Raw genomic sequence first — 23,918 nt, forward strand, 5'->3', positions numbered from 1 at the left:
CTTCACTCCAGGAAAAACAAACCCATCCTATAGAATCTTTACCCATAACTAAATTTACTAATCAATTTACTAATCAGCCCTAAAGTAGTTCATTAGGTAGCAGATAAAAGTAACTGCAGCTGTAGCGGAGCGGCCTTGGGAGGTGAAGTGTGAGTCTTTGGCTCGAGAGTCTTCGGCGAGGAGGCTGAGGCAAGGAGGCTACGCTTGTTTGAACTTTGACTTGTGATTTGTGTCACTGAAGAAATGGCAGGCATGTTGGTGCAGTGTGTTTCCTGTAGGATGTGGGAAGGCAGGGACCCTGCTGGAGCGTCTGGGAACTACACCTGCAGGAATTGTGTCCAGGTGCAGTTCCTGAGTGAATGTGTTGGGCAACTGGAGAAGCAGTTGGTTCACCTCAGAGCCATCTGGGAAGCGAGAGTTTCCTGGACAGGACCTACAGTGAGGTTGTCACGCCACGGATACGGGAAGAGTAAAGGTGGCTGACTGTGAGAAAGGGCAGCACAAGTGGAGTGCAGGAGACCCAGGTGGCTGTGCCGAATGAAAACAGGTACGCCCACTTGGGAGCTGTCGGGGAAGAAGATGCTTCCAGTCCGAACGGCAGACAGGTCGGTGGCTCCAATACCAACGATGAGACTCAACCGGTGAGACCGATGTCGGGCAGAGCCATTGTGGTGGGTGACTCCATTGTCTGAGGTGCGGACAGGAGATTCTGTGGTGGCAGGCGAGACTCGAGGATGGTCTGATGCCTCCCTGGTGCCAGGGTTAAAGATGTCACGGACTGACTTCAGAACATCTTCGAGAGGGAAGGTGAACAGCCAGAGGTAGTTGTGCAGGTGGGTACAATGATATCGGAAGGAATAGGTTCTACATCGCAAGTTTAAGGAGTTAGGAAGAAGACTGAAGAGCAGGACTTCTCTGTGGTTATCTCTGGATTGTTTCCTGTACCTCGTGCTGGTGAGGGCAGGAACAGGGAGATAGGGGATATGAATGTATGGCTGAGAGACTGGTGCAGGGAACAAGGATTTAGATTTATAGACCATTGGGATCTTGTCTTGGGTAGGGGTGACCTGTACAAAAGGGACGGGTTAAACCTTAACTGGAGGGGGACCAACGTTCTGGCAGGCAGGGTTGCTAGTGCTATACGTGTCAGTTTAAACTAAATAGTGGGGGGGAGGGGTTGACAAATTGGGAATATAAAGATGGAGTTAAAGGGGAAGTAATTACAGGAAAAATTGCAAAAGACTCCCGAATTAATGGGAAGGGAAGTTCGAGAAGGGATAAGAGAGTAAGGTCGAGGCCAATAGTGTGAGAGGGGAGGTGAATACCGAAGTTAAAGTGTTGTATTTGAATGCGCGGAGTATCAAAAATAAAGTGGATGAGCTTGAGGCTCAGTTAGATATTGGCAAGTATGATGTTGTGGGAATTACAGAAACATGGCTGCCAGTGGACCAGGGCTGGGAGCGGAATATTCAGGTGTATACAACCTATCGAAATGACAGACAGGTGGGCAGAAGGGGTGGGGTAGCTCTGTTGGTAAGGAATGATATTCACTCCCTTGCAAGGGGTGACATAGAATCAGGAGATGTAGAATCAATATGGACAGAATTGAGGAATTGTAAGGGTAAAAAGACCCTAATGGGAGTTATCTACAGGCCCCCAAACAGTAGCTTGGATATAGGGTGCAAGTTGAATCAAGAGTTAAAATTGGCATGTCGAAAAGGTAATACTACAGTGGTTATGGGAGATTTCAACATGCAGATAGACTGGGAAAATCAGCTTGGTAATGGACCCCAAGAAAGGGAGTTTGTGGAGTGCCTCCGAGATGGATTCTTAGAGCAGCTTGTACTGAAGCCTACCAGGGAGAAGGCAATTCTGGATTTAGTGTTGTGTAATGAACTGGATTTGATAAGGGAACTCAAGGTAAAAGAGCCATTAGATGGTAGTGATCATAATATGATGTTTTAATCTACAATTTGAGAAGTGAAAATCGGAAGTGTCAATATTGCAGTTGAGCAAGGGGGACTATGAAGGCATGAGAGAGGAGCTGGCCAGAGTTGACTGGAAAGAGACCCTAGCAGGGAAGACGGTGGAACAACAATGCCAGGTATTTCTGGGAATAATACAGAAGGTGCAGGATCAGTTCATTCCAAAGAGGAAGAAAGATTCTAAGGGGAGCAAGAGGCGACCGTGGCTGACAAGGGAAGTCAAGGACAGTAAAAAAATAAAAGAGAAGTATAACATAGCAAAGATGAGCGGGAAGCCAGAGGATTGGGACTCTATTAAAGAGCAACAGAAGATAACTAAAAAGGCAATACGGGAAGAAAAGATGAGGTACGAAGATAAGCTAGCCAAGAATATAAAGGAGGATAGTAAAAGCTTCTTGTGGTATGTGAAGAGGAAAAAAATAGTTAAGACAAATGTGGGTCCCTTAAAGACAGAAGCAAGTGAATTTATTATGGGGAACAAGGAAATGGCAGACGAGTTGAACAGGTACTTTGGATCTGTCTTCACAAACAATCTCCCAGATGTACCAGTGGACAGAGGTCCTAGGGTAACGGAGGAACTGAAGGAAATTCACATTAGGCAGGAAATGGTGTTGGGTAGACTGATGGGACTGAAGGCTGATAAATCCCAGGGTCCGATGGTCTGCATCCCAGGGTAGTTAAGGAAGTGGCTCTAGAAATTGTGGACGCATTGGTGATCATTTTCCAATGTTCTATGGATTCAGGATCAGTTCCTGTGGATTGGAGGGTAGCTAATGTTATCCCACTTTTTAAGAAAGGAGGGAGAGAGAAAACGGGAGATTATAGACCAGTTAGCCTGACAGGAGTGATGGGGAAGATGCTGGAGTCAATTATAACAGAAGAAATTGTGGAACGTTTGGATAGCAGTAACAGGATCGTTCCGAGTCAGCATGGATTTACGAAGGGGAAATCATGCTTGACTAATCTTCCGGAATTTTTTGAGGATGTAACTAGGAAAATGGACAAGGGAGAGCCATGAATGTAGTGTATCTGGACTTTCAGAAAGCCTTTGATAAGAGACAACATAGGAGATTAGTGGGCAAGATTAGAGCACATGGTATTGGGGGTAGGGTGTTGAAATCGATAGAAAATTGGTTGGCAGACAGAAAACAAAGAGTAGGGATTAACGGGTTCCTTTCAGAATGGCAGACAGTGACTAGTGGGGTACCGCACGGCCGGTGCTGGGACCGCAGCTATTTACAATATACATTAATGACTTAGATGAAGGGATTAAAAGTAACATTAGCAAATTTGCAGATGACACAAAGCTGGGTGGCAGTGTGAACTGTGAGGAGGATGCTATGAGGATGCAGGGTGACTTGGACAGGTTGTGTGAGTGGGCAGATGCATGGCAGATGCAGTTTAATGTGAATAAATGTGCGGTTATCCACTTTGGTGGTAAGAACAGGAAGGCAGATTATTATCTGAATGGTGTCAAGTTAGGAAATGGGGAAGTACAAAGAGATCTGGGTGTCTTTGTTCATGAGTCACTTAAAGTTAGCATGCAGGTACAGCAGGCAGTGAAGAAAGCTAATGGCATGTTGGCCTTTATGACAAGAGGAGTTGAGAATAGGAGCAAAGAGGTCCTACAGTTGTAGAGGGCCCTAGTGCGACCGCACCTGTAGTACTGTGTGCAGTTTTGGTCTCCAAATTTGAGGAAGGACATTCTTGCTATTGAGGGAGTACAGTGTAGGTTCACTAGGTTAATTCCCGGAATGGCAGGTCTGTCGTATGTTGAAAGACTGGAGCAACTCGGCTTGTATACACTGGAATTTAGATGAGAGGGAATCTTATTGAAACATATAAGATTATTAAGGGATTGGACATGCTAGAGGCAGGAAACATGTTCCCAATGTTGGGGGAGTCCAGAACCAGGCGCCACGGTTTAGGAATAAGGGGTAGACCATTTAGAATGGAGATGAGGAAAAACTTTTTCAGTCAGAGAATTGTAACTCTGTGGAATTCTCTTCCTCAGAAGGCAGTGGAGGCCAATTCTCTGGATGCTTTCAAGAGAGAGCTATTATAGAGCTCTTAATGATAGCGGAGTCAAGGGGTATGGGGAGAAGGCAGGAACTGGGTACTGATTGTGAATGATCAGCCACGATCACATTGAATGGCGGTGCTGGCTCGAAGGGCCGAATGGCCTACTCCTATACCTATTGTCTATTGTCTAAAGTTCTCGAATCGAGCAACATCCTGATGAAGCATCTCTCTATTCTCTTGAGTGCAATCACATCCATCCTATAGTATGGAAACACAAGACTGCACATACTTAGTCCTGGTTGCCATGTTATAGGATGGGAACAGCTCTGCTCGAGACTGCAAGAAATTGCAGAGATAGACACACAAAAGCTTCAGTTTAAACTAGCATCTGCAGTTCCTTCCTACGGAAATTGCAGAGTTGTGGATTTCGCCCAGTCTATCACACAGACCAGACTCCCCACCATTGACTATCTACACTTCACGCTGCGTCAGAAAAATAGGCAACATCATCAGAGACCTTTCCCACCAAGATTATTCCTTCTTCTGCCCACTCATGTAAGGCAGTACTTACAGAAGCTTGAAACCACTCACTACCACACTCAGGAACAGCTTCTTGCCCTGTATTATCAGGCCTCTGGACAGTCAGATTCACCTTTACCCCATTGTGGACATTGGACTTGTCTCTGGAACTGTCAATTTCAATTCAAGTCAATTTTATTTGTATAGCACATTTAAAAACAACCCACGTTGACCAAAGTGCTGTACATCAGTTCAGGTACTAAGAACGAACATACAATGGCACACAAACATAACAGCTGAGAACTATATTCTGCACTCTTTCCCAAACCTGTCTTATCCATGTACCTGTCTAACTGTTTCTTAAACGTTCGGATAGTCCCTGCCTCAACTACCTCCTCTGGCAGCTTGTTCCATATGCCCACCACCCTTTGTGTTTAAAAGTTACTCCTCAGATTCCTATTAAATCATTTTAGGCAAATGTACCAAAATGTAACAGGCAAATGTACCAAAAGCCTTTTTGACCACCCTATCTACCTGCGACTCCACCTTCAAGGAATCATGCACCTGCACTCCTAGATCCCCCTGCTCTACAACACTCCCCAGAGCCCTACCATTCACAGTGTAGGTCCTGTCCACATTAGACTTCCCAAAATGCAACACCTCATATTTCTCTGTATTAAATTCCCTGTATTCTCTGCATTAAATATTTTGTAAAGTTGCAAAATAATGCGCGACCTTTATATTCTATGCCCTGATTTAGAAGGTAGCATGTCATATGCTGTCGTCACCACCCATGAACTTGGACCTCTCAGTCTCTCCTTTCATCGATATTCCTTAGTGCCCTACCATTCACTGTATGCTCTACCCTTATTTGATTCCAAAATACATCATCTTGCACTTATTGGGATCAAATTCCAACTGCAATACTCTTCTCAACTTTCCATCTGATCTATATTGTGCTGTATGGTGGACAACCTTCTCTATCCACAACACATCAGCCTTCACGTCATCTGCAGACTTACAGATTATACCTCCTACATTTACATCAAAGATATATTGCAACTTCCACAACTGTGTCTATTGCAATTTCCACAACTTGTGTCTATACATGGAAGAACACTTCACTTTATCATTTGGTTTCCTCTTCAAGATTTAGACTCTAATTGTTTTTCCTTGTTATGTTTTATTTTCTTTATTTCTTTCTGACTAAACCGTTTAAATTTTAATATTGTCCGAATGAGCAGCTACTGGCTTCTCATAGCAACTCGGTTGTCTTCCTCAAAAGCCCCAACATCTTATTGATATTGAGCACTTAGTTCCATATCTACTGAGAGTATTTTAATGTCAGTGAGAAAACCATTATATGCATTTAATGCCCAATTACAAGTGTACATTTAATTTTATAACCTGTCACTGAGTCAACTTAGCTCAAATGGTTTAACTCTCACCTCTTAATCATGAATACAAGTTGGTAGACTGAATTCAAAATTGGCTTGGCCACAGATGACAGGAGTGATGGAGAGAGGTTTCTCTGACTGGAGGTCTTTAACCAGTGGTGTTCTACAGGGTTCAGTGCTGGGTACTGCTGTCTGTGTTATTTATCAATAAATCGTATGAAAATCAGATAGGTTGATTGGGAAGTTTGAAGTATAAAATTGAGTTGTGGATAGTGAAGGTTACCACAGGATACAGCAGTATGTAGATTAATGAAGAAATGTCAGATGGAGTTTAATCCCGACAAGTGTGAGGTGTTGCACCTTGGGAGGTCAGATGCAAGAGGAAAGTATTGTTGTAAATGACAGGACCCTTAAGAACATTGGTGTATAGATGGTGTGCAAGTCCATTGGTTCCCTAAAGATAACGCACATGGCACATGGCATGCTTGCCCTCATTGTTTTGGACAATGAGTATAGAAGTCAAGAAGTCGTATTACAGCTGTATAAAACTGTGGGGTTAGGCAGCATTTGAGGAATAGTGTGCAGTTTTGGTCATACAGGAAGAATAAGAAGGCTTTGGAGAGGATGTGCAGAAGAGGTTTACTAGGATGTTGCCTGAACTAAAAAGTAGTAGCCCTAAGGAGAGTTAGGACGAACTTGGATTGTTTTCTCTGGCATGCCAGAAGCTGAGGGGGAGACCTGATAGAAGTATATAAAATTATGAAAGACATACAGTAGATCATTAGTCTTTTTCCCTGTACAGAAAAGTTAAATGTTAAAGAGTTTTGCGTGAGATGGAGGATAGTTTGAGGAGACTTGCGGGACAATTTTTTAAGATTAGTGGATACTTTTAACATGCTGCTAGGGGGGAGGTGGTGGAAATGAAAACAGTAGTGATGTCTAATTGGCATTTAGACGGGCTGGGCATGTGGGGATCTGGGATTATGTACAGACAGATGAGTTAGTTTTATTTGGCATCATGGTTGCCACAAACCTTGTGGGCCAAAGGGTCTGTTCCTGTGCTGTTGTATTACCTTCTAAGGCGGGGCAGATATTTCAGTTGGGTGTCACCGGTGCAAATGCACAGAAAATAATTCTATATTCCAACTTGTTCATCTGACTCAATAATTATAGATAACATAATTGATAATCTTTCACTTGCTATTGTGACCGTGCTGCTTTCACACTGAACATCATATACTCGGGTGACAATACACAGATAGGACAGGTTTGAAGGGATATGGACCAATTGCGGGCAGGTGGGACTAGTGTAGCCGGGACATGTTGGCCGGTGTGGGCAAGTTGGACCGAAGGGCCTGTTTACACGCTGCATCATGCTATGACTAAATTAAAAAAACCAAATATAATCAATGTATTTTCGGGACATCTTGAAGGTTTTACGTTTTTATTTGAAAATGTAAAGCCCAAACACAACTAAATGAGTTCATCACAAACATGCCTGTGACACGGTGGGGGGAGGGGGTGGGGATATGATGAGTGCAATCCATCTCACAAACCAGTCTTGAACCCCTCTTCGCCCCCTCACTCCTAAATTGACTCACTACTCTTCATGATTTAGTTTAGTTTAGAGATACAGCACGGAAACAGGCCCTTCGGCCCACCGGGTCGTCGCCAACCAGCGATCCCCGCACATTAACACTATCCTACACACACTAAGGACAATTTACACATTATACCAAGCCAATTAACCTACAAACCTGTACGTCTTTGGAGTGTGGGAGGAAACTGAAGATCTCGGAGAAAACCCACATGGTCACGGGGAGAACGTACAAACTCCGTACAGACAGCACCCGTAGTCGGGATCGAACCCTGTAAGGCAGCAACTCTACCGCTGCGCCACCGTGCTGCCTCTAAAAAGTAGCTAGTATATTATAAAACCACATATATCCTGCTCATTCCCTCTTTTCCCCTCTCCCATTAGACAGAAGAAACAATGACTTTGAAAGCATGTACTACCAGAAGTGGAATCAGCGGTTTCCCCGCTGTTATCAATCTACTGAAGGGACCTCTCAAGTTTGGGGTGTAACCCTATCTCCCAGTCTGCCACAGCTTCTTTACGCACTTTCTTTGCAGCCGTTACACACTAATGCTGTAACACTCCAATCTGCCCTCTGGTTATTTTTCATCTTTACACCACCTGTTGTACTCATGTACAGCTTGATTATACTAATGTATGGTATGATTTGACTGGATAGCACGCAAAATAAAGTTTTTCACTATATCTTTGTACACGTAACAATAATAAACCAATGCTAACACCAGCACCATAAAACTCCCAAGCTGGAATGCCACCACCTCCCTTTGCAAACTTTAAGCCACCCCAAACCCTCTGCTGCCCGTGATCTAACATGTACCTTGCTCACCATCACTGTTTTAATTGACCTATGTCAATTAGGTCCTACGTCTTGGTTATGCAATCATTTGCTTTGATCGGATCTTATTTTCAGATCCCTGCCCAACCTCTTTCATCCTAGACTACACTGGAATTTAGAAGGATGAGAGGGGATCTTATCGAAACGTATAAGATTATTAAGGGGTTGGACACGTTAGAGGCAGGAAACATGTTCCCAATGTTGGGGGAGTCCAGAACCAGGGGCCACAGTTTAAGAATAAGGGGTAGGCCATTTAGAACGGAGATGAGGAAAAACTTTTTCAGTCAGAGAGTTGTGAATCTGTGGAATTCTCTGCCTCAGAAGGCAGTGGAGGCCAATTCTCTGAATGCATTCAAGAGAGAGCTAGATAGAGCTCTTAAGGATAGCGGAGTCAGGGGGTATGGGGAGAAGGCAGGAACGGGGTACTGATTGAGAATGATCAGCCATGATCACATTGAATGGCGGTGCTGGCTCGGAGAGCCGAATGGCCTACTCCTGCACCTATTGTCTATTGTCTATTGACTTTTTAACTTGCAGTATAAATAAATGTTTCAACTTGCAGCTCTAACGTGTCTATGTTTTCCGGTTCTGGACTTTTGCACATCCCCACATTTAATAACTAAGTTGCTGATTTTGCTTTCATCTGAAATAAAAACTTTAGTTCTGGAATTCCCTCACTCAATTTTTCCTTCTCTAAATTGATGAACATGGAAGGGAATGTAAAGTTACCCCTCATGGTTCAAAGGCCGCAGTCCTTCTGCAGTGCCAAGTTGACTCTTACAGGTCATGCAGCAATTGATGAATCAAATATTTCCCAATGTGCTGCCTCTGAAATGGGTCATCTGTGGGGCTGCAAAGCCTTGCAGAACTCGCCTTGCCAGTCTTCTCGCGACCTTTAAATAGACCAGGAAAACAAAATTTCTTGTATTCTTCTCCTTCAACCCTGAATTTTAAGAGTTGGCTGTGAATCGCAGTTGCCTTCTTTGGTCTGAAAATTGGGACGAGGTGGTAATTTTAAATGTAAAATGTTCCATCATTTACATGAAGTAGTTCCCAAATAATGTTTCAAATGCAGTCATTTGGTTGCTGACTGACAAAATGAGTGATTTGTTCAAATCATTGCATAGGAATATTAACGATACATGAGGAGCTACCTGTGTAGTCTGTGTCTACCAGTTGAAAAAGATCTATCCAGCCTAATCCCACCTCTCAGCAATAGGTCAGTAGCCCTGCATGTCACAGCTCTTCAAGCACACTTTCAAATGCATTTCTAAATGTGGCGAAGTTTAGTTTATTATTGTCAATGCACCCAAGTACAGTGCAACGCTTTTGTTTGCGTGCTATCCAGTTAGAGAAACACATGAATTACACATGAATATAGATAGAGCTCTTAAGGATAGCGGAGTCAGGGGGTATGGGGAGAAGGCAGGAACGGGATACCGATTGAGAATGATCAGCCATGATCACATTGAATGGTGGTGCTGGCTCAAAGGGCCGAATGGCCTCCTCCTGCACCTATTGTCTATTGTCTAATACAATCAAGTCAACCACAGTGCACTGATAAAGGATAAAGGGGTTAACACTCAGTGCAGGATTGGAGACTGATAAAAGATAGTTCAAAGGTCTCCAATGAGGTAGACGGGAGGTGAGGACCACACTCCAGCTGGTGAGAAGACTGCCTTGAGCATTTTCAGTATTTTGTTTTTATTTCCTGTTAACTTGCCACTGCTTTTGATATTTTGATATTTAACCTGTGGTCAACAGCCTTAAACCTTAAATCAGTCTGAAGAAGGATCTTGACCCAAAACGTCACCCATTCCTTCTCTCCTGAGATGCTGCCTGTCCCGCTGAGTTACTCCAGCATTTTGTGTCTATCTTAGCCTTAAACCTTAACTTCCTTTTTCTCTTTGGGGATAATATTATGATCATGTGGCCTGACTGAATCATTTATTTCTAGCATTTTCTGTTTTATGTCAGCCTTTCTGGCATCTGCGCTATTTTGGACTTTGTGGCATTATTTAAACATTTCATTGCTTATTACCTGATATGACCATGGATTAGGCCATAGAGTCAGTGTGTAAACAGGCCCTTTGGCCCAAATTGCCCACACTGAACAACATGTCCCACATCACTAGTCCCACCTGTCTGCATTTGGTCCATCTCTCTATATCTCTCTCTATATCTCTATCTCTATCTCTATCTCTCTCTCTCTCTCTCTCTCTCTCTCTCTCTCTCTCTCTCTCTCTCTCTCTCTCTCTCTCTCTCTCTCTCTCTCCCTCCCCCTCCCCCTCCCCCTCTCTCCCTCTCTCTGATCTTGTATGTATATATATTTCACTGATTCCGGCTGATTTCGGCAAAACGGTGAACCGTAGCGCCACGCTTTTTGTACCGCCTTATTCACCACGCGGTTCGCTGCTGGAAAATGATGTTTTTATTTAATTCGGTCGCATATTTTTTAAGTTACAGAGGTTTTAAAGCGCTGCCCCCCCCCTATTGAGGTTTCTATAGAGGGCGCTGCGGTGAGGCAGTGCTCAGTACGCATGCGCGGAATCTCCTCACTCTGTGCTCAGCACGCATGCGCGGCATCTCCTCACGGGCCCGCTTTGCTAGTCTATCTATCTATCTATCTATCTATATACTACTAAAACTCAGATCTTGTAGCGTTGTATATATATTCCACTGATGTCGGCTGAATACGGCAATTCCGGCAAAACGGTGAACCGTAGCGCCACGATTTTTGAACTGCCTTAATCAGCATGCGGTTCGCTGCTGGAAAATGATATTTTTATTTAATTCGGACGCATATTTTTTAAGTTACAGAGGTTTAAAAGTGCTGCCCCCCCTCATTTATCGAAGTTGCTTCTCTCCTCTCTCCCAAACCCGGAAGAACATCTCCCCGCTATCCCCCCCCCCCTCCCCCCTAACTCTCTCCCCCCTCCACAAATACCGCAACATCTGTCATCACCAAACGGGAAAGAGTGGGGCTGGGGGAGGAGAGAATGGGGGGTGTGGGGACGGGCCCAACGGGCCCGCATTGAACGGGCACACTTGTTCTAGTATACTACTAAAACTCAGATCTTGTGTTATATATATATATATGCGCGTAACAGCGGTTTCTCTGATTTCGTCAAAACGGTGGACCGTAGCGCCACGATTTTTGCACAGCCTTAATCACCACGCGGTTATCTGCTGCAAAATTGTTTTTTATTTAATTCGGTCGCATGTTTTTTAAGTTACAGAGGTTTTAAAGCGCCCCCCCCCCCTAAATTATAGGGGGCGCTGCGGTGCAGATTTAGTTTTCAGCTTGTGGCTTGTGACGGCTACATTTGTTTCGAAAAGTTTCCAGAAAAGGATTTAGTTTTCAGCTTGTGACGGCTACATTGTTTCGAAAAGCTAAATTGTTATTGCAAGTCAAGTCAAGTCAAGTCAATTTAAAAACAACCCATGTTGACCAAAGTGCTGCACATCTGATTAGGAAAAAAAAAAAAAAAGAAGGTTATAGTGGTCACTTGACATACACAGATCAGGAGGACGGGCCCAACGGGCACACTTGGAGAGTAAGAGTGGGGCTGGGGGAGGAGAGAATGGGGGGTGTGGGGACGGGCCCAACGGGCCCGCTTTGAACGGGCACACTTGTTCTAGTATACTATTAAAACTCAGATCTTGTTTATAAATATATATATGAATATATATATATATATCTGTGATTTCGCTGATTACGGCAAAACGGTGAACAGTAGCGCCACGATTTTTGCACCGCCTTAATCACCACGTGGTTATCTGCTGGAAAATTATTTTTTATTTAATTCGGTCGCATGTTTTTTAAGTTACAGAGGTTTGAAAGCGCTCCCCCCCCCCTAATTTATAGGGGGCGCTGCGGTGCGCCTGCGGTCAGTACGCATGCGCGGAATCTCCTCACTCTGTGCTCAGCACGCATGCGCGGCATCTCCTCACTCGCACCAAAACAATGGACGCCGTTAGCGGCGCCAGCCCGCGATCACCGGCTCACCTCTCCTCTCTCCCCTTGCTTCTCTCCTCTCTACCACACCCGGGAGAACATCTCCCCGCTATCCCCCCCCTCCTCCGGGCCTTTGAATGATGCGATCTCCCGCACCCCCCCCCCCGGACCTTTCACTGAAAGCCGTTTCTTCAATTGCCTTCAGCGTGTGACGTCAAAAAACTCGCACAAACCCCCTCCTACTGATTTATTGAAGGCTTTCAGCGGACACCTCTCCTCTCTCCCCTTGCTTCTCTCCTCTCCAAAAATGATGCTAAGAGTATGTCTGGGGGAGAGAAAATGGGGGGGGACTGAGAATGGGGACCGGGGAGTGGGATTCCGCCCAAGGGGAGAGTGTGGGGAGAGTAAGAGTGGGGCTGGGGGAGGAGAAAATGGGGGGTGTGGGGACGGGCCCAACGGGCCCGCTTTGAACGGGCACACTTGTTCTAGTATACTACTAAAACTCAGATCTTGTATGGTAATATATATGTATGTATATTTGATTTCGCTGATTTCTCCAAAACGGTAAACCGTAGCGCCAAGATTTTTGCGCAGCCTTAATCACCAAGGGGACATCTGCTGGAAAATGATGTTTTTATTTAATTCGGTCGCGTATTTTTTGACTTACAGAGGTTTTAAAGCGCTGCCCCCCCCCCTTTTGAGGTTTCTATAGGTGGCGCTGCGGTGCGGCTGTGCTCAGTACGCATGCGCGGAATCTCCTCAATCTGTACTCAGCACGCATGCGCGGCATCTCCTCACTCGCACCAAAAAAATGGACGCCGTTAGCGGCGCAAGCCCGCGATCACCGGCTCCCCTCTCCTCTCTCCCCTTGCTTCTCTCCTCTCTCCCACACCCGGGAGAACATCTCCCCGCTATCCCACCCCCCCCCCCCCGGGCCTATGCGATCTTCCGCTCCCCCCCCCCCCCGGACCTTTCACTGATCAGATCCCCCGCACCCCCCCCCCCCCGGGACTTTAACTGATGCTAAGAGTGTGTCTGGGGGAGAGAAAATTGGGAGGGGGGTCTGAGAATGGGGAATGGGACAACAGGGGTCGTGCGGAGGGGACTTGGTGGTGGGGGAATGAGGGGTACTGGGAAAAGGGGAGGTCCATATCCCTCCCCTCTCCCCCATCCCTCCCTCCCCCCCTCTCTCCCCCCCCTCCCTCCCTCCACAAATACCACCCCATCTCTCATCACCCTCCCCCCCTCCCTCCCCCCTCCATCCTCAACACATCCCTCCCTCCACCACTCCCTCGCTGGGGGAGGAGAAAATGGGGGGTGTGGGGACGGGCCCAACGGGCCCGCTTTGAACGGGCACACTTGTTCTAGTATACTACTAAAACTCAGATCTCGTGAATATATGTTATGTATGTATCTGCGATTTCGCTGACTTCGGAAAAACGGTGTACCGTAGCGCCACGATTTTTGCACCGCCTTAATCACCACGCTGACAGCTGCTGGAAAATGATATTTTCATTTAATTCGGTCGCATATTTTTTAGGTTACAGAGGTTTTAAAGCACTGCCCCCCCCCCCCCTCATTAATTATTGATGGTCCTATAGGGGGCACTGCGGTGCGGATTTAGTCTTCAGCGTGTGACGTCACAATGGACAAGCAGCTGCTATTGGGTGTCTACATTTTTTTATTTTTAACCTTTTTTTTCAAGGTCTTCAGCTTGTGACGTCACAATGCTTGTGTGAGATGGGTGATACATTGTTTCGAAAAGCAGCTGATTGTTTTTTAAAGTTGTGTTTTTTATTGCAAGTCACTTAACATACACAGATCAGCATGGGGCCCCTATGCTCGTGGGCCACCGGGGCAAGTGTTTCGAAAAAAGAAAGGGGAGGTCCCCCTTCCCCCCTCAACCCCTTCCTCCCCACTCCTTCCCACCTCCATCCCCACTCCCTCCTCCCCAACTCCCTCCCCATCCCTCCCCACCTCCCTCACCTCTCGGGGACGGGACCAACGGGGAAAGAGGGGTACTGGGAAAAGGGGAGGTCCCCCTCCCTCCCCCCTTCCCCCTCCCTCCCCCCTTCCCCCTCCCTCCCCCCTTCCCCCTCCCTCCCCCCTTCCCCCTCCCTCCCACCTCCCCCCTTCCCCCTCCCCCCCTTCCCCCCTCCCCCCTTCCCCCCTACCCTCCCACCCCTTCCCCCTCCCCTCCCCCCTCCATCCCCCTCCCCTCCCCCCCTCCATCCCCCTCCCCTCCTCCCTAATGGAAACCCTACGAGGACGGGCCCAACGGGGAAAGAGGGGTACTGGGAAAAGGGGAGGTCCCCCTCCCTCCCTCCCCCCTTCCCCCCTTCCCCCCTCCCCTCCTCCCTCCACACCTCCCTCGTCCCTCTCTCCCCCCTCCCTCCCCGCCTCCCGGTTACAATGGAAACCCTACGAGGACGGGCCCAACGGGGAAAGAGGGGTACTGGGAAAACAGGTGGTCCCCCTCCCTCCCCCATTCCCCCCTCCCTCTCCCTCTCCCTCCCCCTCCCCCCTCCCCCCCTTCCTCCCTTCCCTCCCTCCCCCTCCCCTCCCCCCTCCACACCTCCATCCTCCCTTCCCTCCCCCCCACTCCCCTCCCGATTACAATGGAAACCCTACGAGGACGGGCCCAACGGGGAAAGAGGGGTACTGGGAAAAGGGGAGGTCCCCCTCCCTCCCCCCTTCCCCTCTCCCCTCTCCCCCCTCCCTCCCCCCTCCCCCCCTCTCTCCCCCTTCCCCTCTCCCCCCCTCTCTCCCCTCTCTCCCCTCTCCCTCCCCTCCCTCCCCCCCTTCCCCCTCTCCCCTCCCCCTCCCTCCCCCTCCACACCTCCCTCCACACCTCCCTCCTCCCTCCTTCCCCCTTCCCTCCCTCCCCTCCTCCCGGTTACAATGGAAACCCTACGAGGACGGGCCCAACGGGGAAAGAGGGGTACTGGGAAAAGGGGAGGTCCCCCTCCCTCCCCCCTCCCCCTCCACCCCTACCCCCCTCCCTCCCCCCTCTCCCCTCCCCTCCCCCCTCTCTCCCCCCTCCCTCCACCCCTCCCCCCTCCCATCCCTCCCCCCTCCTCCCTCCCTCCCTCCCCCTTCCCTCCCCCCCACTCCCCTCCCGGTTACAATGGAAACCCTACAGGACGGGCCCAACGGGCACACTTGTGCTAGTATCCCTCTAAACCTGTCCTATCCATGTACCTATAGGAATGTTTTAAACATTGCGATGCCATCTGCCTCAACTACCTCCTCTGCCAGTTTGTTCCATACACCCACCACCATCTGTTTCCTAGTTTTATTTTCAGATAAGTGCTGCAATCATCTGAAATGCTTTCTTTTTAATAATCTCTTACCAGCTGCGGAAAGGGTATGGACGGGTGCAAGACTAAACTTGTCAATTCAGATCGTGAGGGGATTGGAGAAATATGTTTCTGGGGCAGAAATATCTTCATGGGATACCTGAATATGGAGCAGCAAACCAAAGCAGCCATGGATGAAGATGGCTGGTTGCATTCTGGAGACTTGGGAAAATTTGATAGTGATAGATTCCTGTATATTACCGGCAGAATAAAAGGTAATAGAACTTTTTTTGTTTCTGACAGTTTTACCCTTTCAACACCTGACTGCTTGCCGGGTTCATGACTGTTCACTGATTGCTTATCTTTTCTCAATGTCTTTTCATGATTACTGAGACAATAATGGTATGTCAACAGAACACAAAGTGCTGGAATCACTCGGTGGCTCCGGCAGCACCCCTGGAGAACATGGATAGGCGATGCTTTGGGTCGGGTCCCTCCTTTAGTCTGATTGTAATGGGGGGAGAAAGCTGGAGACGAGGTGCTAGGCTGCAGTTGTGCCGTGACCTGGCTCTCACTCACTTCATGGTGGATGTCAGAGGATCTAGGGAGAACCTAGTTTTTCTTCGGCACCGAATGGCAGTGGTTTTAAACCAGGTGGGAACCTCTGTTTAGGGTAGGGAGATGTTAAAAATGTCCATGATTATGCCTGCCAGCTGGTCCAAGCAGGTTCTAACGGCATGGCCGGGGCCTCCATGTTGCTCTGTATAGGTTCACTCTAAGGAAGGTCACCTGACAACTGCGGCAGTGACCATGGATACGGGTTCACCCGAGGCTGTCAAGGGAGGGTGACATTATTATTTTACTGATCTGTACAAAGCAGGAATGGGATGCATTCGCTAAACGTGTCGGGGAGGGAGGTGTTGTAGCCAGCAGTTCTGTCTGACTTTGCTTTGTAGTCTGTTATGGCACGCAAGCTTCTGTGCACTTCGTCTAGGGATCTAGCTTGATATGGTATTGCATCTTGTCACATTATCAAGGATATTTAGGGCTGGATGGCCTTTCCAGCAATGCCCTGATCCCATAAATTAAATGAAACAAAACATTGGATCTAGATTTCAGAAATTTGTGAGGAAATGTAATTGGTGTGATATTTTCATTATAGACTTGTTATGTTATATATATTTTATTTATATAAATATACATATATAAATATACACATAGTATATATACAATATATATATATTTATATTATTGATATAAATATATATATATAATTTAACAATTGTATATAATTTATCTATAATAATCTCACACAAGCTGTATTTCATGACTGAAAATGCAACAAAAGTAACACTGCACCTGTAGTATCCATTCTACCTCTCCACACCAACTAACAACAGGAACTTACAAGTATTAACTTCTCAGCATTCGCATCTGTGATATCGCAATGGTGACTGTCAGAGAAGGCCACTATACTTAAATAAAAAGTGAAACATATGGGGGAAATCAAACAAAACAACATTTGAAGAAAAGTGCAACCACATAAGTTGCACTTCAGCTTGCACCATGTGGGAGAGATGATGTTATCAGGGACATAACCTTCAGAATATTACTCAATTTAAAATTGGTCAATGAGTGATTTACAAATTCAATAATTGATTTGTGTAATAATGGGAACATTGATGTGATAAATTGTTCATCATCTGATTGCTAACACTATCCTGTGGCATAATTGGATGATCTTTGATTGCTTTGATCTAACTACTGGATATGAATACTTCTGAGATTTGATTATTTGTAAGAACTGGCACAAAATTACCAGTTATCTCCATTTTATGAATTTTGCAAAATTGTACCATTTAATTTGAGCTGCGAAGAAAGTTTGTTGACCTGATAGTTAACCTTGTTTCTCCCTCCAAACTTTCTGTTTTTATTTTTGATTTCCAGTATCTGCAGTATTTGAAGTTTTGGATCATTTAATAATATATTCCTTTATTCGTCCCACACCGGGGAAATTTACAGTGTTACAGCAGCAAAATGGATAGCAAGAGATGGTAACTCATTTAACAGTGATCAGTGATTTAACTTTGGTCAAATGACTAATTGTATTGTTTATTTTGTTTTTTAATGAAAGAAATGATAATCACCGCTGGAGGCGAGAATATAGCTCCGATCCCCATTGAGAATGCTGTTAGGAGTAAACTACCACTGATTAGTAATGCCATGTTAATTGGCGACAAGAGAAAGTTCCTCTCCATACTTCTCACTCTGAAGGTAAGTGCTACACAGAGAATCCAACATCAACTTTACTGAATCTTTCAAAGTTTTGTTTAAAGTTCCTTTGGACACAATAGAACAAGCACCTTCCCAATATCACCGTCATTAAATAATGGATTGTCAGCTGAATTATATCAATTTGCAGGCACTCTTTCATTCATTGAATTTGAGAAAAATTGTCCAAAGTGCAAGAGTCAGCATTAATTTTATTTGAGGCTGAAATTATCCTTTGTGCCTCAAGTTGGAATGCTACGCCACTGCCGTATGAATGTGTATTGGTTCTTTCTTGCTAAAATAAAAGGATACAATTATTGATTAAAGAGTCAGTCTTTTAAAAGGCCATTATTCTTCTGGCCTTTCTCAGAGAAATAAAAACTGAAACAATTCTGAGAGATTTGTTAATGTAAGAATTCTTTATGAGTTTTTTGTTTTATAGAACTAAAATAATATAGACGTTGGAAATCTTAAATAAAAACAGAAAATTACGGAAATTTAAAAAAAACAAGTGGTGGAGGAAGTCAGCAGGCAAGGTAGCATCTATGGAGATGGACATATGAAGTTTTGGGCCGATACCCTTATACAGACTGAAGTAGAGGGAGAAAACTGATGAATGTTAAGTTGCACAGTATGTTGGTGAGGTTGCATTTGGAGTATTGTGTTTAGTTTTGGTCTCCCTGCTATAGGAAGGATGTCATTAAAGTGGAAAGGATGCAGAGAAGATTGATGAGGATGTTGCCAGGACTTGAGCTGTAGGGAGAGATTGGGCAAGCTAGGACTTTATTGCTTGGATCGCAGGAGGCTGAGAGATGATCTTTAGAGGTGTATAAGATCATGAGGGGAATAGATAGGGTGAATGCGCAGTCTTACTCAAAGTAAGGGAACTGAGAACCAGGGGACTTTGGTTTAAGGTGAGAGGAGAAAGCTTTAATTGGAACATGAGGGGCAACTTTTTTTACTCAGAGGGTGGTGGGTATATGAAACAAGCTGCCAGAGCTGGTAGTTGAGGCAGGTAATATAAAAACATTTAAAGATATTTGGACAGGTACATCGATAGAAAGAAAAGGTTTAGAGGGATATGGGCCGAACATGGGCAGGTAGGACTGGCGTAGATGGTGCATCTTGGTTATTATTGACAAATTGAGTACTGTATGGAGTGCTGTATGACTGAATCTATAAGAGAGACGGGGGGCAAAAACCAGCAAGTATAGGTGGATACAAATATCCTCAACTCAAGATTGCTCTTGGCGATGAGAAGATATAATAAATTGGCATCAAATTTTAGTGTATTGTATTATCTTCTGTACTTTGGACTTTTGATGACTTATTTGAAGTTCCTTTTTCAACATCTCTCAAACATGCACAACCTCTTCTGCCTGAATGGATAAGGGCAGCATTACTACTTTGCAAAGTTGCACACCAAATTGATTAGGAAATAAAGCACTAAAGCTTCATCGTTATGGAACTTGCACAATGCAGTGGCTCAGCCAGGTGGCTCACCTTTGAAGAGTTATTTTCTTCATGAAATCTTTACAAGTTATTTCTGCAAACCCATTTATCAAAGAAATCTGACAGTAAATGCTGAAATGGGCACAAAGTGCTGGAGTAACTCAGCAAGTCAGGTCGGGCAGCATCTCTGGAGAACATGGATAGGTGACGTAAATGCTGATCTTGCTAGTGATGTCGATGTCATGTAAAATATATTTTAAAGTATATTGGAACTAATTCTCAATTTCTGATGTGTAAATTAACATTGACATTGCTCTCTTCATGCTTGTAACTTCCAGGTATATAGAATGATCGTGGATCCGTCGATGGGATATAAACTTGACTCACATGCTTTTCCCCGTTCACTGTTAGAATTTTTTTGATTAATGGGTTTGCAAAAATAACGTAAATATTGAGGGAGGAAAATAGGATTAATACAGTATTATCAATCTAACTCATGAAAATGTGACTGGAATTCAGTATATTGACTTTTATTGAAGAACTAGAGTAGTTATAGTGGGGACCAAAGGGAAACAAGAATTTATTCCTTAGTTTTAATTTAATTTATTCAAATATACTTGCGATCAAACATTTTAAAATTAAGTTTGGAGAAGTGGTGGACAATCAGCCAATTATGCTTAAATTGTTGGATAAGGATGAGCTTCGGTGAGTGATTCTTCATTTCTATGTAATTATTTGAACAATACTGTTGATCATTACTTATTCTCCAATAATGTTTCCAGCTGCCTCCTTTATTTTTTCTTTCTCCTCTTCTCCTAGTGTGATATAGATAGTGTGACGGGAGAGCCACTTGACAGTTTGGCTCCATCAACCATTGAATTCTGCCACAAATACGGATGTTCAGTTACCCAGTTGAATGATTTTGTGAACAGACAAGATCCTATGATCGAGAAAGCTATTCAGGATGCAATTGACATCGTGAATAAAGACGCCACATCAAATGCTCAGAGAATCCAAAAGTGGATAATTTTGGATAAAGACTTCTCAGTTACTGGAGGAGAATTGGGTAAGCTGATTGCTGCACCAATGACAATATCTGTAGAGATTACACCTTGAGCCTTCCGTCATTGCCATGGATAGGAAAATAAAAGAAACTTGGCATGATGTCACTGAAATAGTTTAGGCTGCACAACTAATAAATTGTCTTTCAGTTCGAGAGCTAGATTGAGCTCTTAAGGATAGCAGAGTCAGGGGGTATAGGGAGAAGGCAGGAACGGGGTACTGATTGAGAATGATCAGCCATGATCACATTGAATGGCCTCCTCCTGCACCTTTTGTCTATAGTTACATATACAGCAAAAAAGGCCAGAAATGTAGTCTGAAATTCAGTCTGAAGAAACATCCCAACCCAAGAAATGTCACCAATTTCTTTTCTCCAGAGATGCTGCCTGAACCGATGAGCTACTCCAGCATTTTGTCTTTTCCTGAAATGTAAATTGTTTTCAAGCACTGTCTGGAGAGACTGAGAGTTTTACATTAATTATACTTTGTCAAATATTCTTAGTTTAATTTATTGTCACGTGTACCGAGGAACAGTGGAAAGCTTTGTTTTGTGCTAACCAGTCAGTGGAAAGTCAATACATGATTACAATCGAGCCATTCACTGTGTACTGATACATGATAAGGGAATGACGTTCAGTGCCAGATAAAGCCAGAACAGTCTGATCAAAGATAGTCCAAGGGTCACCAATGAGGTTGATAGTAGTTCAGGACTGCTCTCTAGTTGTGGTAAGATGGTTCAGTTGCCTGATAATAGCTGGGAAGAAACTGTTGCTGAATCTGGAGGTGTGCGTTTTCATACTTTTATATCATTTGCCTGATGGGAGAGGGGAGAAGAGGAAGTGATCAGGGTGCAACTTGTCCTTGATTATGCTGCTGGCCTTGCTGAAGCAGCGAGGTATAAATGGAGTCAACGGAAGGGAGGTTGGTTTGTGTGATGGTCTGGGCTGTGTCCACAATTTTCTGCAATTCTGTTAATGTCAATGATAATGGCTTTTGTGCCATTGTACACTGAAAATGAAATATCAGTGCAAAGGGCTTTGGAAACATGAGTGTAGCTGGAGAGAATTTGCCAATGAAAGCAGCTTTGAACAAATTGGATGAAGGATCCTGCACTCCATTGCAATTGGGTTTGTGTATTGCAGTGGAGTGGGGACATTAATATAGATCATCCTCTGAGATGTAGGAAAATAACTGCAGATGCTGGTACAAATCGAAGGTATTTATTCACAAAATGCTTGAGTAACTCAGCAGGTCAGGCAGCATCTCAGGAGAGAAGGAATGGGTGACGTTTCGGGTCAAGACCCTTCTTCAGACTGATGTCAGGGGGCGGGACAAAGGAAGGATATAGGTGGAGACAGGAAGATAGAGGGAGAACTGGGAAGGGGGAGGGGAAAAGAGAGACAGAGGAACTATCTAAAGTTGGAGAAGTCAATGTTCATACCGCTGGGCTGCAAGCTTCCCAGGCGAAATATGAGGTGCAAAATATCCTCTGAGATGATCGTTACGTGGGTAAACAGTTTCATAGGTGACAGCCAGGACTAAACTTTGAAATCCTGCTCTTTCTGATTTGTAAATTTTTACAGTTTTCTGTTTGTATTGCAGGTCCAACAATGAAACTGAGAAGGCATTTTGTGACAGAAATGTACAAAGATGCAATTGATTCTCTTTATAATGAATAAATTTGATACATTAATGCGTAGAGAGTATTAAAAAAATCCTGCTGTTTAAAATATTAAAGACTGGCAGATTCTGTAATGTTAAGTTCAGGTACAAGGTTTTTTGTGTCTTCAAATGAACAAGAAATAGTGATCAATTCCACTGTTCATATGTCCAAGTAGGATTATTATATAAGGTGATTTGATGACAGGTGTAAACCACTAGATTGTAATTCTGTATTTGTTTTGTTTTTAGATAATTACTCCCTGCTTTTAATGAGAATTAAATTGACTTGTTAAATTTAAAAGACTTAAACAGTGTAATCCTTAAATACTGAGAGCAATCAATCTGTTTAGCATTCTTGGTACTTGACATGAAGAAACTATATGAAGAATCTTTAAGTCAAACAACCTAGAGTAGTCGATGCAAATATCTTCACTTTGACTTATAATTTTTCACTGGGGTACAGGTATTTGGAAGTGAATCATGAAACTGCTGATCCAATCAATGAGACAAGCTTGTTGGTCTGATCATATTATTGATTTATCTGGCTGAAGTTTATTAGAAAAATAAAAACTGCTAGAAATGGGCAACAAGGCACTGGAAACTTACAGTGTGAGAAAAGGCATTAAGTCCACCATGTCTATACTGACCAGTACGCACCCATCTGTGTTAATACCATTTTCCAGCACTTGGTCTTATTGATTTCTGTGCCTAAGTAGAGAGTTTATCTAGGCACTTAAATGGTGTCATCGCGTCTGCTTTCACCTCTTCTGCAGCAGTGCATCCCAGGTACTTACCACTCTGAGTGAAAAACCTTCCCCGTCAGATGATTTGGATGATCAGCCATGACCACAATGAATGGCTGGCTTGAAGGGCTGAATTGCCTCCTCCTGCACCTATTTTCTATTCTATCCCCTTAATAAGTTCTAAGTTTCCTGCTGTCTATTCTATTCATACCCCTCATCATGTATGTCAATCGTTTCCTCTCAGTCTTCCCCATGGCAAATAGTCTTTGTCTCTCTTTGTAACTGGAACGCTCTCTCCACACGTGAATCTCCTCCCCACACTATCACACCTTCCCCAGAGCAAGAGGTTCAGACCTGGACACTGCATTCAACTAATAACTTATAAAGATGGAGAATAAACTCCCAACTCCCAGCGCCCCGACTATTGAGGGCAAGTATTGCATATGCTTTCTTCACCACATTGTCTACGTGTTGCTATCTTTAAGGATCTTTAGACTTGCATACTAAGGTCCCCGTGTTCCTCAATGCTCTTTAAATTTTTTTAAATAATAACCATTTCGTACAAGTACCTACTCGGTCTTCAGTTGCAAGACTGTATCTTGTTCTAGTCACATGCCAACGTTTTGTTTATCCCAATAGCTTGTACTCGCAGCAGTAAGGAGGATAGACCATTCTTGGCTTGATTCAGCAGGATAGGGAAAAGAAAAACATTCATTGTGGCCAAAACTAAACCAAAAGTAAACTGAATGTTGGCTCCACTCATTTTGTTAAATTAAACTGGGTGAATTTTGCTTTGTGTTGCTCAATGAAAAATTGTTTTTGTGCTGCAGTAATGCGCAATAATCTGCTCTAATAGGTTTGGTGAGTCATTGCCTACTTCCGAATAGATATGTGTTTCACAATTACACAACCTGGGTTTGGCAGATCCAACATAGAACAACATTGCCTGAGCTGTGAGAGGCTCTGGCCCAAGGAGACATGGGGTTTCATATTTTTTCATCCCAGTTTGTAAATTATTGCAATTTTACATTTTTGCAAATCTGCTTTGGTACACATCTGTAACTAATCCATCGAAAAGCTGGCAGCAGGTCTGTGGAAACTATGAATCCCACACTG

The 23,918-nt window shown here is 44.4% G+C and overlaps 1 protein-coding gene across 3 annotated transcripts in view; it reads left to right on the forward strand.

Moving 5' to 3' along the window:
- Nucleotides 1-23,843, forward strand: part of LOC144599157 (long-chain-fatty-acid--CoA ligase ACSBG2-like) — a 94,072-nt gene extending 70,229 nt beyond the window's left edge. For 2 of the 3 annotated variants that reach the window (XM_078409897.1, XM_078409901.1), the window contains 4 exons: nucleotides 15,670-15,887; nucleotides 17,747-17,886; nucleotides 20,155-20,401; nucleotides 22,000-23,843. In XM_078409897.1, the coding sequence (XP_078266023.1) occupies nucleotides 15,670-15,887; nucleotides 17,747-17,886; nucleotides 20,155-20,401; nucleotides 22,000-22,076 (682 nt within the window). In that variant the 3' untranslated portion in view covers nucleotides 22,077-23,843. The remainder of the gene's footprint in view (nucleotides 1-15,669; nucleotides 15,888-17,746; nucleotides 17,887-20,154; nucleotides 20,402-21,999) is intronic. The other variant, XM_078409909.1, reaches the window with a different exon arrangement.
- The last annotated feature ends 75 nt before the right edge of the window (nucleotides 23,844-23,918 follow it).

Source organism: Rhinoraja longicauda, chromosome 1 (genome assembly GCF_053455715.1).
Source record: "Rhinoraja longicauda isolate Sanriku21f chromosome 1, sRhiLon1.1, whole genome shotgun sequence".
NCBI classification, from domain to species: domain Eukaryota; kingdom Metazoa; phylum Chordata; class Chondrichthyes; order Rajiformes; family Arhynchobatidae; genus Rhinoraja; species Rhinoraja longicauda.